Source organism: Bubalus bubalis, chromosome 11, assembly GCF_019923935.1.
Source record: "Bubalus bubalis isolate 160015118507 breed Murrah chromosome 11, NDDB_SH_1, whole genome shotgun sequence".
Lineage (NCBI taxonomy): Eukaryota > Metazoa > Chordata > Mammalia > Artiodactyla > Bovidae > Bubalus > Bubalus bubalis.
Window position 1 is genome coordinate 65,866,523 of NC_059167.1, and position 17,410 is coordinate 65,883,932.

The 17,410-nt window shown below is 50.5% G+C and overlaps 1 protein-coding gene across 3 annotated transcripts in view; it reads left to right on the top strand.

The window, feature by feature from the left end:
* Window positions 1–17,410, top strand: part of PLA2G4E (phospholipase A2 group IVE) — a 75,245-nt gene that overhangs the window by 28,447 nt on the left and 29,388 nt on the right. For 2 of the 3 annotated variants that reach the window (XM_044925183.2, XM_006066213.4), the window contains exons 2-3: window positions 9,674–9,746; window positions 15,823–15,959. In XM_044925183.2, coding sequence (XP_044781118.2) covers window positions 9,674–9,746; window positions 15,823–15,959 — 210 coding nt within the window. Of the gene's footprint in view, window positions 1–510; window positions 725–9,673; window positions 9,747–15,822; window positions 15,960–17,410 lie in introns of those variants that run through there. The other variant, XM_044925182.2, reaches the window with a different exon arrangement.

Consider the following 17,410-nt stretch of genomic DNA (forward strand, 5'->3'; position numbering starts at 1 on the left):
GGGGTGGGGGTGGGGTGGGAGCATCCTCGAAGCTGCCCTGAGCCTAGACAGGGGCTGGGCCCACCCTCCGTTGGCCTCCCGTGACCTAGGGCAGGGAGGACTTGCCCTTGACTCACCAAGGATTCGAGCAGTTACTTTCTTTTCCTCATCCTCTAACTTTGGAGTCCTGGTCACGGTCCCTGCCTCTCCTGAGGTCCCCGCCCACAGTTTGTGGAGTGTTGAGCCACGGGACTAAGTAGAGTTTGGAGGGAGGGCACATCCCCCAGAGGAGCAACTCTGAGCCAGGACCCTGACAAGTTGCAGAGACAGGGCATCCCCCAATCACGGCTGGGCTAATCCTAGAGTCAGGAGGGTCCGTCAGCCTCTTCCTGCCACTCCCTGGTCCAGTGGACAGCCTGATTGTTCTCCTGGGGGCAGCAGACTGCTGACCCTACCCCTCCCTGCATTTTCAGGATCTGAAGCCCTGAGGGTCCCTTGATATGAAGAGGCCTGTGTCCAGGACTCTACCTGGCTACCCACTTGAGCTCCTCCCAGAGCAATCCAGCCACTGCCGAGAATTCTCTGGAGGGTGGAGCTCTGAGTCAGAGTATAAGTTCCCCATCTCACCAGCCAGCTACAGAGCCACATGATGCTTCAGAAGCAGATTCCCGTCTGGGTCTCCCACTACCCGCCAGACTCATGCCAAGAGGACAGGGACAGGCCCGCGGCCACCTGTGCATTGGAGGTGAGGGAACAGGGCTGAGTGGGTGGGACAGGAGCCGAGGGCAGGAGACGTGCTCAGGGAGGGCTGGGGTCACGGCAGACTCCAGAGACATGGAGTGCCTTGGCTAGGACAGCCCCTGCTTGGCACTGGGAGACACAGTCTGGCCCAGTTGGTACCAGGCCTCTGGGTGGATGGCCCAGCTTCAGACACCCGCAAGCTTGACAAGATGCATGGGAGTGGCTCAGGGCCATCCTGGGGCCAGCAGCACCCAGAAAGTGCTTAGCACTGCAGGGGATGGGTCACATTTGGCCACTCCTAGCAGTGAGCAGGCTTTCACCCTGTGGACCTGCTGAACTGCCTGCTGTGAGTGTGTGTGGTGTGGTGTCAGGTGAAGACCAGTGCTACTGCCGACCTGTCCCCATTGGCCGTGAAGTGCCCCTCCTAGTTTTGTGGTCGAGACCCCTGGGTCGATATAACAGCTCCCAGGGAGACCCCAGGTTCATGGGTCAAACCTCCAGGGCTCTGGACCAGTTCTGTCTGGGCTTTCCCACCTCATCTCAGTCTTCCAGTTTGCTGCCGGCATGCCATGGAAGCACTGTCTGCAGTGACGTTTTCCTGTTGAACCTTCCCCCGGCCCACATTAGATCATGGAATGAGATGAACGATGCTCCGGAAGTGTTTTGTCTTGGAGTGGGAGGTGGAGACCCTGCTCAGTCTCCAAGGATCCCAAGAGGGAAGTTCCAGGCTGTGTAGTGCCTGATGCCCCGCTGACCGGTCCAGGATAGATGTCACCTTCTGGGCTGTTTCTATACAGCCCCCGGGATGCTGAAAGAGCTTCTGGTCCACACGTGCTCCTGTCTCCCTTGTCTCATTGAGCCTCCAGGAGCTTGAGTGAGGAGGAACCTCCACAGAAAGGACAGAGCTTACCTTAAAGTGAGGAATGAAGCAACTGAGAGCTGCACTCTTCCCTCTCAGGTCCTGGGGGGTCCATAACTCAGAGCTGGGACTTCTTGCCCAAACCCCTCACCTAGTCTGAGTGATAAAAAGGAACATGGTCTGGGGAGCTGCTCAGACTAGCAGGGAAGCATTCTAGGGGCCCATAGAGTCCTCATCTGCATGCTCTCCTTTTAGGGAGGGTCCTTGTCTCTTGGAAGCTACTGCCAGGCTGTCCTCAGCTCTGACATAAGTATTGCAGGAAATTGATGGATACCCCCAGCTCTCCAGCAAGGAGGTGGCATCACCAGCTGGCCCTGCCCTGAGAAGCCCTGCAGAGGGGAGTTCCCACAGGCTTCCAGGGAGCTGTCTTCCCTCATCAGCACCCAGACCTCATGGGCTGGTTTGGTTAGGGTAGCCTTGACCCTTACTACTTCTGAAATATGGTTGTCATACCCTCCTCCCAACTCCCACCCCCACCGGGAGCCAGACCCTGGGAGCCCACCTGTAACTAAATAGTCTTCTAATGTGTGGTGACAGCTAGTTTTCTGGGGTGTTAGGATAGCCCCCAAATGGGAGCTGAGGGTTTAACTTCTGCCTCTGCTGTTGACTACTCTAATGCTTGACCTGGAGCAAGCTGCCGGGGTCCAGCCCCGGCTGATCCAGGGTATTCGAAGCGGGGACGGCGTCGGCGACCTATTTAATTATTTATTCATCAAAGATATAAAGAGTAATAGAATGAGGATAGCTCAGTGAGGAAATTCAGTGGAGAAAAGCGGCTGAAATAAGGATAGCTCAGTAGGAAAATTCAGTGGAGAAAAGAAGCTGAGTGGCTTGGTTTACGCGGAAAATCAATATAACCCGTGACACCAGGTTAGCTCTGACCACGGAGGCCGCAGGCGCCCTCTCGAATAGCGGAAGGTGCCCCACCTTAGACACCTTCTCGAGTGGGTCTTAGAAGCCCAGGCAAATAAATGGTCGCAGAGGACATCCGCGCTCCAGATGGACACTCAGCTGGAATTTGGGAGAGAGAGTGACATGGGGAGACCAAGTTTCAGTGAACAAGGCCCGCACTTTATTTTCCAAAGTAGTTTTTATACCTTAAGGTATGCATAGAGGATAATGGGGGAAGGGGTAGAGTCATGCAGCAAGCCAGGCTTTCTTCCTGCAAACTTATCATATGCAAAAGTTCAGGTGATTGACATCATCTTCTGGCCCGGAGGCCTGTTAACATTTTAAGAAACTTATTTTTCTCTAAAGGTGATTATTCCAAAGTCAGGCACCAGCCTTCCAAAAAGCATTAGACAAAGCTGCATTTTACATTTCTATACACCCATTATATCAATCAATACACTGCCAAGGACACAGTAGGTAAGGAGTATGGAGACTTAGCAGCAAACTGGCTCAACAAGTGAAAAAACCCTTCACCAATACAATTTCTAATTAATCTTTTAACTACTCAAAGGAATCTGTGTTTAGGCAGTTTAGAACATCTCCTGCCTCTCACAGTTGGGAGGCTCTGAACAATCACATGTGGCCGGAAAAACCCATTCAGGCAGGCTAGAGGATTTCCAAAGGAGTTTGTAGGTTGAAACACTGTCACACCCAGGAATTATTAACTGGAGCTGTAAGCTAACTCTCTTTTCAGAGAGAGGTAGTGGGGGACAGCCCCCCGTAAAGTCAGAGGTGTAGGTGAAAGCACAAAGCAGAAAGTAGGCAGACTCTGGTTTTCGGGGTAGATGCTCGAGAATTTCCAGGGGGACTCCTGAGGCTCGATCCTGCCTTTGCGTATGCCGAGCCTCCTTCCTCATGACCTTTGTCATGGGCGGAATTCCTCACGCTGGCTCCCGGCAGTGATAGAATTCCAGTTGAGCTATTTCAGATCCTGAAAGATGATGCTGTGGAAAGTGCTGCACTCAATATGCAATATGCACTCAATATGCAATATGCCGGCTCCCGGCAGCAAGCTATTAACTGAGTTGGTTAATTCCTGGTGAGGGCCAGCCTCCAAGTGGATGGAATGGGCAATGCCCTGCAGCCAAGTACATCTACATCTGTGGCCCCGCCCCTTCTGGGCTGTGTGACCCTGTTTGAGATGCAAGCTCTTTAACCTTGGTCTTCTTCTCTGCAAAGAGGAATAGTAGTGCCTTCCCCAGAGTCTCGCTGGGGCAGGGGGCCTAGTTGAAAACAGATACAGTGCCCCGCCCCCAGGTAGAGCAGAGCCTGGCATATGAGAGGAGGGTAATGAATTGTGTTCCCAACCTCCCCACCAAAGCCCTGTCTATAAAGTAAGGGGCTGGAAAGGGGTAATATTGGATTGCAAAATAATCAATCCTGAGAGTCAAGCTTTTTTCCACATGAGCTGGCAAGATGCCCCTGTCCTAAGGAGGTTTCAGGGGAAAAAGAGTCCTGGCGAAACCAACCCCAAGGACCAAGGCCAGGAGGAGGCTGGAGCCAGGTGTGCCTACAGCCTGAGCCATGGCTTCCCAGAAACCTACCATCCAGCCCCCCGTCCATACACAGCGGTCCTGGTTGTTAAAGTATCTAAATACACTTCTCCAGTGGTTGCCAAATAGTCCCTGCCTTGAGCTCCAACCTCCTGAGTGCTCTCTGGTCCTTGTCCCTGGACCCTCCAGAGCCCTCATGAACTGGAGGATTACCACCCACCCCTGATTCAGGGCTGCAGACTAGCTGGTGCCTGGCCATATCTGCTGTTAAACTTTCACTCTGATACCCAGCTACCAATCCTGTCAGAGGGACGAGCTTGTCCAAGCCCCTGAAGTTCTTACCCAGATCCCATAAGCCACCCCATACACTTGGGTTCCATAAACCCACCAGTTTCTAGTTCCCATAGTCACAAACACTATCCTTTGTGATCTATTACATCTTTCTATTGTGTTCATTAGCTCTGAGACCATGCAGTTTTGCATATGCCTAGCATCACTCTGAGAAGACAATGGCACCCCATTCCAGTACTCTTGCCTGGAGAATCCCAGGGACGGGGAGCCTAGTGGGCTGCCGTCTATGGGGTCACACAGAGTCGGACACGACTGAAGTGACTTAGCAGCAGCAGCATCACTCCAATTGAGCTAATTATATCAGGAGCAAAATACGTACATTCACTTTAATCTCAGAAGGTCATTTTTCATAGACTTAATTCCTGGAATCATCTGGCCCCAAGACCTGAGTCCCGTGTTCCTGCTGCCTTCCTCCCAGCACGGCCCCTCTGGGCTCTCTCTCACACCCTCGAGGCTCTGTCTCCCTGCTGGCAGATGGATGAGTGCTTTGCGGAGTACTTGGCAACTGGGTGTCTCCTGAAAATTCCTGGGCTAAAGGTGTAAGCTGAGGCTCCAAACCACAAAGCAGCCCTCTGTGGCTGCTAGAAAGTGGGAACTTCTCTTAAAAGCTCTTACAGTCCTGACATGCTCTGGTTGTTTGATAAGGGGAGAGATGATGGAATGTGTCAGAAGAGTACTGAAAGTAGAAGGGCTGCTGGAGTGTGTGGGTTATTTGGGGGATTTGGGATAATTCAAGGTGAAACAAAAAATCTGCCAGGAAAATAGACTTTCAGAGAAGATTGGGGCAAGCAGCATCTGTCTTCATGTTTGTTGAGGGTCACTTTCAAGTTTAAGGTGACAATATAATCGTAGTTATGAACACAGGGTTAAGAATTAGAGCTTGGGGACTTCCCTGGTGGTCCAGTGGTTAAGACTTCACCTTCCAATGCATGGGGCATGGGTTCAGTCTCTGGTTGGGAAGCTCAGATCCCACATGCCTCATGGCCAAAAAGCCAAAATATAAAACAGCAGTGGTCTACATCATATACCCACAAAAATCAGAACTGGATGCAAACTCAGTTTCCTTTGATTCAAGCTGAGTGCCTGAAGTCAAAGGACTTAGGCTCAGAGTCTCCATCTGTAAAGCGAGGCTAATAATAACTGCTTTTGGGGTGCTGTAAGGATTAGTGGTGCTGAGTTAGAGTAGAAGAAATGGTCAACTTCGTCGGAAGGTACAGAGTTAGATGACAGCAGAGAGCTTTTCCTGGAAGGCAGGGAGACCCCGAGTGAGGTCCTACAGGAAGCTGTGGATGCTCATTCCCTCCCAGGGAAGACACAAGGGAGCTGGGCAGGGCCAAGGACAGCCCCTCCTGGAGGCAGGAAAAGGGCTGTGGTGGCTGAGAGGACCGGGCCCCTGGGTTCAGAGACGTGGGGAGTGATCCCTGCCTGGGCCAAGGCCTTGGCTGGCTCCCTGCTTGGAGTCCTCTAGCTGCCCTCTGAGGAAGTGGGTCGGGGGAACAGGCTTTGCCAGAGCCGCTCTCCTGGATGAAAGATGACTCCTGCGTCCTCCCCAGATCAGATCAGAACACGTGCTCTGCCCACATAAGGACCCATGTGCCTGGAGGGGTCTGCCCAAAGGCACAACTGTATTTCCAGAACCAGAAGAGAAGTGCTATGTACAGCCTTTGGTCCAAGTGAAAAGGCTCAAAAGGCAATCCCATTAGAGCAAGTGATTGACCATGAAAATATTCAGTGTTTCAGAGTTAATCTCACAAAAAGAATCCTCAGACCTGTATGTGACAGTCAGTATGGCTTTGTTTCAACTTCGAGGCAGCTGTTGGGGAAAGAGGAGGAAAAGGCCCTAAAGATGAATTATATATGGATCTCAGGGACCGAGCAACAGCCTTCCCAGCCATTGTCCTATTGTTCTTGGTTAGAATCAAGCCCCAGGAAATTCCCTGGTGGTCCAGTGGTTAGGATTTTTGCCTTCCAGTGCAAGGGGTGCAGGTTCGATCCTTGGTCAGGGAGCTAAAATCCCCCATGCCTCATGGTCAAAAATCCAAAACATAAAACAGAAACAATATTGTAACAAATTCAATAAAAGTCTTTAAAAATGGTCCACATCAAAAAAAGAGAGAGAGAGAAAGAGAGGGCAGGGACATATGTATGTCTATGGCTGATTCATGTTGATGTTTGGCAGAAACCAACACAATTCTGTAAAGCAATTATCCTTCAATTAAAAAATAAAAAGAAACAAAGAAACAAATTAAGCCCCAGTAGAGCCTGGAAGGACAGACATCAAAATAACAATTCTCATGACAAGAAAAAAATTTTAATTGCATGCGGTGATGGATAACTAAACTTCTTATGGTAACCATATGACAATACTAACTATAATCATCAAATCATTATGTTGTATACCTCAAACTCATGCAATGTTATATGTCAATTATTTAATTTTTAAAATGAGCAATACTTTTATTATAAAGGTTTTATGAAATTAGAAACTATAAGAGAAGGGTCTGGAAAATAGTAATGTTACCAAATGCAAATCTGTATACCTGATGCACGAATGTGCACCTGATGTGAGGCCAAACAAAACCAAAATGCTGGAGTTTGGAACAGAGAAAAGTTCATTGCAGGGCCATGCAAGGAGATGGGTCATGCCTTAAAAACTCCTGAACTCCCTAAAAGATTTCAGCAAAGCCCTTTTCTAGGAAAGACTAGAAAGGAGAGTGGTTAGTTGTTGCAAACTTTTTAGTGTCAGATCCTTTTTTTAAAATTGGGGTTTACTTGTGTTTCAATGTTGTGTTAGTTTCTGCTGTGCAGAAAAGTGAATCAGCTATTTGTATATATCCCCTCTTTTTTGAATTTCCTTCTCATTTAGGTCACCACAAAGCACTGGGTAGAATTCCCTGTGCTATACAATGGGTTCTCATTAGTTATCTATTTTAAACATAGTAGGGTATATATCGGAGAAGGCAATGACACCCCACTCCAGTACTCTTGCCTGGAAAATCCCATGGACGCAGGAGCCTGGTGGGCTGCAGTCCTTGGGGTCACTAAGAGTCGGACACGACTGGGCAACTTCACTTTCACTTTCCACTTTCATGCATTGGAGGAGGAAATAGCAACCCACTCCAGTGTTCTTGCCTGGAGAATCCCAGGGATGGGGGAGCCTGGTAGGCTGCCGTCCACGGGGTCACACAGAGTTGGACACGACTGAAGTGACTTAGCAGCAGCAGGGTATATATGTCAACCCCAGTTTCCAAATTCATCCCACCCTCTCTGCCATCCTTGGTGTCCATACATTTGTTCTCTACATTGTGTCTCTATTTCTTCTTTGCAAATATCTGTACCATTTTTCTAGATTCTATATACATGCATAAATATATATTTGTTTTTTCTTTCTGACTTAACTTCACTCTGTGTGACAGTTTCTAGGTCCATCCACATCTCTGCCAATGGCACAGTTTCGTTCTTTTTTATGGCCTAGTAATATTCCACTGTATATACGTGCCTTTGTTCTTGAGGTCAGGTCATGGTCAGGTCACAGTGTTCCTGTAAATCTCCACCAAACCAAATATTATCCTATTGGCTATACCTCAGTACAAAATGTTTTTGGTGTTAAAAACAAATATTATCCTCCATTCTGACAAGAAAGGGCAAGGTCTCAAGGCTCATCTCTTCCCCTCTGAGGTCTGGGCTCTGCTAAGAGGTGGAAGCTCCCTATGCAGGCCAGTTACCCTGCTCAGGAGCATTTGCCCAGCATCCAGTCTAGGTCCTCCCACAGTGCTGAGGCTCAACTGAGGAGGCATATCTCAGCTGGTAGCACCCTCAGGGCCAGGTCCTCAGACACTGTCCAGGTGACATCACTCAGGGAGCCAGGCACCCAAGACCCAGTTGGGCCTCTGGCTCCTCAGTACACCCAAATGAGGGCAGGTCCCCTGGACTGTGACCCATGGAGAGAGCTACCACCATTAGGGCTTGGAGGTGGGGATCAGGGAGAGGTTCGCTGCTGCTTCAAGGACTGAGCCCAACCAATGGACAAGCTGTGGTGAGGGCTCTGGAGCTCTGTGGGACACAGCCCTCAGTCTGCCCCTGGCCCCCAGATCACCCACCGGCCTGAGGCTGGAGGGCCCTAGGGAGAAGGCCATGATCAGCCTGCATTGCACTCTCTGCCCCAGGACCCCTGCAAGGCCAACTGAGCGGGACCTCTCACCAGCCAAGATCAAGGTCTCCTGCTGTGCCCACCCTTCCCCTATTAGAGTAAATGTTCAGTAGATTATATTACAAATATTATCTGACAATAGCCAAGGCAGATGAACTATCTGTGGACAGTCTGAGTTGAAAATAAAAGTATTTATACATAGTGATCTTCTCTGAGTATTGGCATTCTGGGGACTCTTTTTCTTCACACTCTCATGGTTTCCCCTAAACCCTACTACTACTTTAAATAGAGAAAAATCAAATTTGCTCAAAAGGGTAGAAGGTGACTCTTGTAACATGGAGTGGATGACTCAGAGTGTAAAGGGTTCCAGTTCAGAGGCCTCTATAAACATCATTGGATGGGTTGGAGGAGTCCGATGGTGTCTGCCTTGGGCACGGGCTGGAAGTGGATAGTAAAAAGACTCATGTAACGCAGACATAAAGGACAGACTTTTGGACACAGTGAGGGAAAGAGAGAGTGGGATGATTTGAGAGAGTAGCATTGAAATATATACATTATTGTATATAAAAATAGATAGCCAGTAGGAATTTGCTGTATGACACAGGGAACCCAAAGACAGTACTTCGTGACAACCCAGAGGGATAGGATGGGGAAGGAGGTTTAAGAGGGAGGGGACCTATGTATACCTAGATGTGGTTCATGTTGATATATGGCAAAAATCATCTCAAAATTGTAATTATCCTCAAATTAAAAAAAAAAAAAAAAAAAGACTCCTCTAAGCCTGGGTAAAATGCTCAGGAAAAGGGCTTCCAACTCCAGGATCCAAATAGGAAAGACATGGACAGAAGAGGCATGAAACTGTCCTTCCTCTGGGGTGTGTTGGCTCAGAGAGGATAGAGGACAAAGCCCCTCACCTGCACAGCCTTGGACCCCCTGGGGACCAGAAGCATTCTCCAGACCGCAGATGGTCCCAGGGGAGAGGTCACTGGAGTCTGGGCAGTGGGAGCCTGTCCAGGTTGAGCTGCTGTCTCCGCCAAGGCCACCTGCCACCACTGCATGAAGAGTGAGTCATGTCCTCTCCACCCACAGGACGGGCTGTCTCCATGCCACCTGCTGACAGTGAGGGTCATCCGCATGAAGAACGTCAGACAGGCCGACGTGGGTGAGTCTCCCCTCCTTCTTCCCTCCCTCCTCTCCACTTCTGGGGCCAGGATGGAGACAGGCCTAGAGAGGAAATGGTCAGGGGTCGCTCTGTGTGTCTGTGTGCATATGTGTGTCTGTGTGTGTTCTGAATTCAAGTTGTATTTCAGACTTTGAGGTTTGTATCATTTTCCAGGCCCCTCCCTGTAGCTGCAACCTTGGTACAAGCAGCCCCTGCAGTCCTCACCCGGCTGTCCACCTCTCACTCTCTCCTCCCTGCTCTCCCCTCCCTGGCACCCCTTTCAGGAGTCAGCTTCCCCAACCCTGGGCATGAGTTTAGGGGCTGTTGGAATGGAAGGAGAGGCCCTTGGGGACCATGAAGCCAATCAGCTCCAGTGCTCTTCTCAGGACCTGGATCCCAGACGGGCCCTACAGTGCATGCCAGGGCCCCAGTTCTGCATTCAGCCCATGGATATGGTTGACTCACCAGGGCTCTTTGTTCAGGGTCTTCTTGCTGCTTTAATTTCCCTTTCATCCCGGCCTCTGCTGCATTCCCAGGCCACAGGGGCCCAGGGAAGTCTCTGGTTTCAGGAAGAAATGAAGATATCTGGGTGGGTAGAACAAAAGCCCCTCCCTATGCTGCTCTCACCTCCCCACCATCCAGGGAGGAAGCCTGGTCCTCAAGGAGGACAAAGCTCTGTGTCAGGGCCCATGACTGAGGGGGTTCCCACTTACTGGCAACCACACAGGAATGGCCCAAGGGCTCCGGGTTCCCCAAAGCTCCCTTATATTGCCCTCACCCTGGGACTCAACTATGCTGGGAGAGCCTGACGCAAGGGGAGGCATCTATATGCAAAGCAATCATGGAGTGGTAATAGACAATGGCGGGCTTCCCTGGTGGCTCAGATGGTAAAGAATCTGCCTGCAGTGCAAAAGACCTGGGTTTGATCCCTGGGTCAGGAAGATCTTGAGATGGGAATGGCTACCCAATCCAGTGTTCTTGACTGGAGAATTCCACAGACAGAGGAGCCTGGCAGGCTACCAGTCCATGGGGTTGCAAAAGTGGAACATGACTGAGCAACTAACATTCTCACTTTCTTTAATAGAGGATGACATTCTGATCTTGTCACCACAGGATTTAAAGGACACTGAAAACTGGGAGTAGCTAAGAAAGGCTGCTTTGAGAGCCTGAGGTCTGAGGGGACAAGATGTGAGCATCCAGAGGTCTGGGAGCCCAATCTGGGGGAGGACTCCTCCTGCATTCCACCCCCAGCACCTGCTGGGGGCCTGCCCGGGGCAGATGCCACACATCCTCCTCAACCTGAGGGCAGTGCTGTGGGACCCATTTGCACATGAGGATTAAATGCGTCAAGCAGAATCAGTGTTTGATCCCAGGTCTGGCCTGCTGAGGGGTAGGAAGGACAAGCCAGGAGAAGGAACCCGGGCTATTCAGAGGATGGATGGGAATCGAGGTGGCACCCTAGTCCTTGAGGCAGGGACTGCATGACCTCGAGGGCTTCTGTGCGGATGGAGCAGGAGCCCTGGGGAAGAGGCTGACAGCCTGCTGCAAAGCTATCTCCGCAACACCGCAGCGCAAGGATGAGTGTAGAGGTGGGGAAGGGAGGGCCCTACATCCCAGGAGAGAACAAAGGGACCAGGCAGGATTCAGACCCCGTCCCCGGGACAGTGAGTGTCCAGAGCCCATGCCATCAGTTGCAGCCAGCATGGCTCTGTTCCCAGGTCGGCCAGGGGGCCATGGACTTCTTGGGCTTCTTGGGGCCTCCCAGGCCACCAGTAAGTGACGTGAGGAGCCTGGAAGTGTCCCCTGGATCCGGAGCCTGGTTGCCTCTTTTGCCTTCATTTCCACACCAGGGTGGGTCATCAGACACCTCACCCCACTCCCCTCGGGGACAGGTCACAGCTTTCACATGCCTGCAGAGGCCTCGCCCGCCTTGGCTCCTCTAGAGGTGGCTCTGTCCCCGCCCTGCGTGTCATGCGGGCCTCACACTCTCAGGCAGGCCTGCACTTGTGCTCTCAGACCCTCCCACCATCCAGGGCACTTCCTGCTACACCCATCACCTGTGGGCCCCAGAGGTGGAGGTGAGGTGGGGAGCAGGCAGCCAGAGAAATGGGCTAAGGTCTGGCCTATCTCCTCTCTCTCTCCCCCACATGTGCCTCTGGCACACAGGCTGCCCTTCAGGGGTACCTGGTCCCCTTTGGAACATGTCTGTGTTTTCCTCATTTCCCTGAGGAACAGAGTTGGGGGCAGTCACGGTGTCTGGGGGTATCAGCCCAGGTCACGTTGTATCTGGTTCCACAGTTGTCACGGGCTGGGCTCTGTTTCTGCCTCGCCTGGGTGGAGACTATCTTGACATCTTGCAGGTCCTGGGTCACCTTTGCCCTAAATCGTTCCTCCTGGCTTAGATCAAAAATGATCTCCCCTCTGGTTCAGTCCTGTAAGGGGTGCCTGAGTTTCTAAGATTTCCAGGAGCCCCAAAGGGATGAGATTCGGGGGTGGCTCCCTCATCAAGGAGCTAGGTCAGGGCTGCGAGAGAACTGGCCTGGAAATCTTGCAGCTGTCCAGAGTTTTTATTCCCCTTGGGACAATAAATTAAAATTCAAACCAGCACCCCAAGAGCTGTGAGGTGGGTGTCTCTAAGGAAGATAATGTTCTTGATATCAGTAGAGATGGTTAAGTCATCTTGGCCACCCACATTCTGGAAAAAAGAGATATGTCATTCCTATGACCAAGCCCTTTTTCACTTCATGAGGAACAAGGATTAGAACCAATCTGTGCTTAGGAAATTCTCCAAAGTTCTTAGAATTGGATCATCCTTTCTTAAGCACTCTTAATTGCCAACACAACAACACTCACTACCTTAGAGTCAGCTCATGATGCTGCAGCTTGTCATCTGAGCTTGGCGGCCTCCCTCCACCATCATCCCTCCCCAGGATTATCCTCTCTTGGGCTGCACTCTCCTTCCCAACCTTAGGGGGACAGGCAGAATGGCTCTCTGCAAAAGGACTGGAAAAAAAATTTAAGCTTGACGTGTAGGTGTCTGACCAATGCTGGCTCTTCCGGGAGTTTTGTTTTGTTTTTAATCTTAACTGGAGATTTAAGCCTTAGGTCAAAAATTCTGAGACTTCAGTGGATTTGTGTATGTTAGTCATTCAGTCGAATCCAACTCTGCAACCCCATGGACTATAAGCTACCAGGCTCCTCTGTCCAAGGGATTCTCTAGGCAAGAGTACTAGAGTGGGTTGCCATTTCCTTGTCCAGGGCATTTTCCCAACCCAGGGATCAAAGCCGGGTTTCCTGCATTGCAGGCAGATTTTTTTTACCATCTGAGCCACCAGGAAAAGCCCAGTGGATTTAATGGGACAATTTTAGGCATTGACTGATGATAGAAAAGGAATCTTAGAGGAAAAGGGGCCTTTCCAGGGTCTGTGAAATCATGCTAAGCAAGTGGGTGTAGGGTTGTGGGGTCCCTGCCTTCAGGCTCCCCCTGCACAGGAGGCAGGCCAAGAGGAGGGGACTTGGAGCCCAGGAAAAGCCAAAGGAGGGCCCAGGAGGACTGAGCAGGTCCCCAGGGAGTCTCCCTCTGAACAAAGCCATTAGACATGCCAACTTACCTCTCTATATCTATGGTGACTCAGCCCAGAATTTCTGGGGTGCTGGTATATCCCAACAGCAGGAAGCTGGGGTTTTCTATCATTCATTTAGTCACAAATATCCAGCGGTGTCAATACTGGGTCTCCTGGGCTTCCCAGGGCTCAGGGGGTGGTGGAGACACATGCACCAATCTGTCAGCAGTGCTCCATCAGGAGGAGAGCGGGAGGCGTAGGGCTACGAGGGGCTCCTGGCCCAGACTTGGGGGCTTAGGCAAGGCTTCCGGAGGGGGGTCCCTTCTGCAACCTGAAAGGGTGGGAAAAGGGTAGTGTGAAAGAGGAAGAGGAGGGTGTTCATGGCAAGACGACATGGCCTTCTGAGACCTACAGGGCACTGGGTTTGGCTGGAGTTTGGAGTATGAGTGTGAGCACATGCATGTAACAGTGTATGTGTGCATGCATGTGTGAATGCCTCTGTGTGTGTGTGTGTGTGTGTGTGTGTGTGTGTGTTTGGGGACAGGGCGGGGCTGGGATGATAGGGAGAAGGAATGATGAAAGGCTGGGAAAGTGGGAGGGGTAGCCATGCTGAGTGGGTGGGACTCAGCATGAGTGGGCAGGGAGCCACTGAAGGATCTTTAACTGGGGAGTGACTGATGAGAAAAGAGCCCTTTGGTTTCTCTAGAGAGAAAAGATGAGGGTGGGGCAGGACAAAAGACAGGGTTCCCACTGGGGTAGTGATGAAGAGATGGCAGAGATGAAGATGGCCTGCACCAAGGCGGTGGCCATGCAAGTAGGGAGAAGTGGACAGGCTGGAGAGCACCAAGGAGTTAAACCAACTCAATGTGAGAGCCTAGTCAGGACACCTGAGTTCATAGTGAGGAGGAACAAGCTGGGCATGGAAGGAATGGTAGGATGATGTCATCATTTTCTTTTGATTCTGTTGTGTTTGGATTAATGATGATTATGACATTTAAAGACAGTGTTATCTCACCTCTGTTTGATGGGCGGAAGGCCATGAATTCCAGTTCATTGAATGGTGAAAGACTAGCCTGAAAGATTAACCAGACAGAGGGGATGAAATCAGAAACCAGGGATGCTCATGATGCAAGCCATGGTTATTAAGTCTGATGAAGTTCTCAGTGTAGTAACAATATATGACTAAGTCAGTCTTCGGGGAGGGGTCACCTCTGGTTCCATTCTCAGAGGACATTATTAATTATAATTAGGAACTAGTTCGGATCAGTCCTATCAGTACAGAACTCCCATCCCTTCGCTGCTTTATCATCTAGAAGAAGCTTCTCTAACACTGGAAACTGTATTGACTTTTCCCCTTCTCTATGTATCTTGTGGGTGTCCTGGGAATTACGCCCAGCAGATTGCCAGAAGAGTGACAAGGGCCATCGGGGCACCTCTTCCTCCCTCCTCCCAGGTGGAATGGTGTCAGGACACTGGGTTTTCACCCTATTCCTATCCCTGTGCCTGCCACTGCTCCAAAGAGAAAACCCAGGAGGCCTTCTTTAACTTTAGGAGAGCATGTTGGGGTCACAGCTTCATCCTTCGAGCACACACAGCATCATCACATTCATGTTGTTCTTTTGAATGAAAAATAAAGTATGTAGTCTTAGATATGAGGGTTTCTTGGGCCACACAGTCCATGTGGGGAGACCAGTATAGATACAAAGAGGCCAGATGGGTGCATCTGAGATGTTCAGTCACATGAGGTTTGCATTCCCTGTCCCTAGATCCTGCTGAATAGCCTGTTCTGCTCCAGGCTGTCCCCACTGGGCCTTGGGACTGACTCCTTCCTCCTTAACAGTGTCCCTTCTAATCCTTGCTTCTCCACAGCCCAGAGCTGAGCCTTACTTTGGCTTCCCTGGTGCCCTGGGCTAAGGCAAGAGATAAACTTGACCTCTGGGTGGCTAGTCCTTCAGATCTTCCCCTGGCAGAGAGAAAACTTCCCAGCCATGTGTGTGTGTATGTTATTTGCTTAGTTATGTCTGACTCTTTGTGACCCCATCAATTACAGCCCGCCAGGCTCCTCTGTCCATGGGATTCTCTAGGCAAAATACTGGAGTGGGTAGCTATTTCTTTCTCCAGGGGATCCACCTGACCAAGAGACTGAACCCAGTTCTCCTGCATCGCAAGCAGATTTTTTACTGTTTGAGCCACCACGGAAGCCAAAAAAACTGCAGAGTCACAGCCATACCTTGTCCCAAACCAACAAGAGCCAGGGTGCTTCTTAGCAGAGCCAGAGGCCATCTCCAGTCTTAAGACCAGGCAGGGGGTCCTGCGTCCCCTCTGAAACCTCCAGCCTGAAGTCCATGACCTTCTCAGGGTTCTGGGACAAAGGTCTCTGGAGAGTCAGGGCCGTGAGTCAAGAGGGGACCTGAAGCTGAGACGAGGCCTCACTCTGGCTTCTGCCTCCACACTCTCTCCTCTTCAGACCTGGGTTGGCTCCTCACCCCCTCACCCTTGTCTTCCTCGGACAGTGAGCCTGACAGACTGCTTTGTGAGCCTCTGGCTGCCCACCGCCAGTGAAAAGAGGCTGAGGACTAGGACCATCTCCAACTGCCGAAACCCAGAATGGAATGAGACCTTCAGCTTCCAGATCCAGAGCCAAGTGAAGGTGAGACATGGGGACAGCACCTGCCTGCCTGCCTGCAGGTCCACTCCCTCCTGGCCTGCTTGTCCTTCTCTTTGTTCACGTGGCCTTCTCATGCCTATTTGTCTTTCTTTCTACCCACTTCTTGTCCCATGTCTCCCCACTCACCCACTCCTTTCTTCTGCCTGTCTCGTATTTGTCCCTCTGGGCATAGTTATCCTTCTACCATCTTTCCTGCTTCTCTGTCCCTTTCCCTAAATTGTCCCTAGAACTGTCTCCTGCCCCCAAATTGAGTGTGTTTCCAGAACATACACCAAGCGGAAGGATACAGAGAGAAGAGCCAATCTTCTCAATAGGTCTGAGGCCAGTCTAATCCCAAACAGAGGGCTTTCACTGTTGGCAATCCTTTTTGGATGGCTAATTTACTTCTAATTCCTTGGGTGCGTGCTCTTTCATTTGTTGAGTTGCTGATTCATGGTATGGGCCTTCTTCAGATATATGTGACTACATGGAGTTCATATCTCCTGTGGGAGAATCCTGTCCTGAACATCCTGAGTTTTGACAGCTGCCCCAGGGTTCCCTTCAGATAAATTTACCCTCATCATGAAGGCGTCAGAGCCAGTCCTGAGGCATCTGAGGCTTGACAGCTCCATCCAGCTTACCACTTTCATATTTTAGGAATGCATCTCCTTTTTTAGTTCATGACATATCCGTTTGTTTTCAAGTAGAGTTTTATATTTATTGTTTTAAAAATGTCTTTTCTATCATATATAAGATTTTTGGTGAGAAAGGGGGAGTTTCAGTATGAGCTATGCCATCTTGAAACCAGAACGTGTGTTTCTTTTTTCTGTAGATCTCTGGGGCTGCTGGGTTGGTTCTAGGACACACCTGGTTTCTTTTTTGGCCACACCGTGTGGCATGTAGCATCTTAGCTCCCTCACCACGAATTGAACTCATGCCCCCTGCATTGGGAATGCCAAGTCTTAACCACTGGACCACCAGTGAAGTCCCGCTCCTGGTATCTAGCAATTACAAAGTCAACATATCCCACTCACTAGGAAGCCCCAGAACCATCTCAGGTCTACTAGATAGGGACAAAAGAGGCAAATCCAGACCCAACCTACATCTCCCAGGATCCTTGGAACAAGAGGCCTCAGAGGCTAATCCAGAGGCTAATCTTAGTCACCTAAGTCATCTCAGAGTTTGGCCAGATGACAGGGTAGCTGCTCCACCCTTGACCTTCTGCTTTGGGACCACCCATGAGACATCACTTAGGGGCTGATGAGCCAAAAGATAGAGCTCCAACACTTCACCCCAACCCAATCAAAGCCTCTGTAATCTTTGCCACACTGCTCCACCTGGAGTATGAAATGTAATGGCGTCCCTGAACTGTGTTTTCTGTGCCAAAGGAACTGTCTTCAGCTCCTGGGTCCCAGAACTGGATACATGCTATATCTTGGCAAATGTCTTGCTTG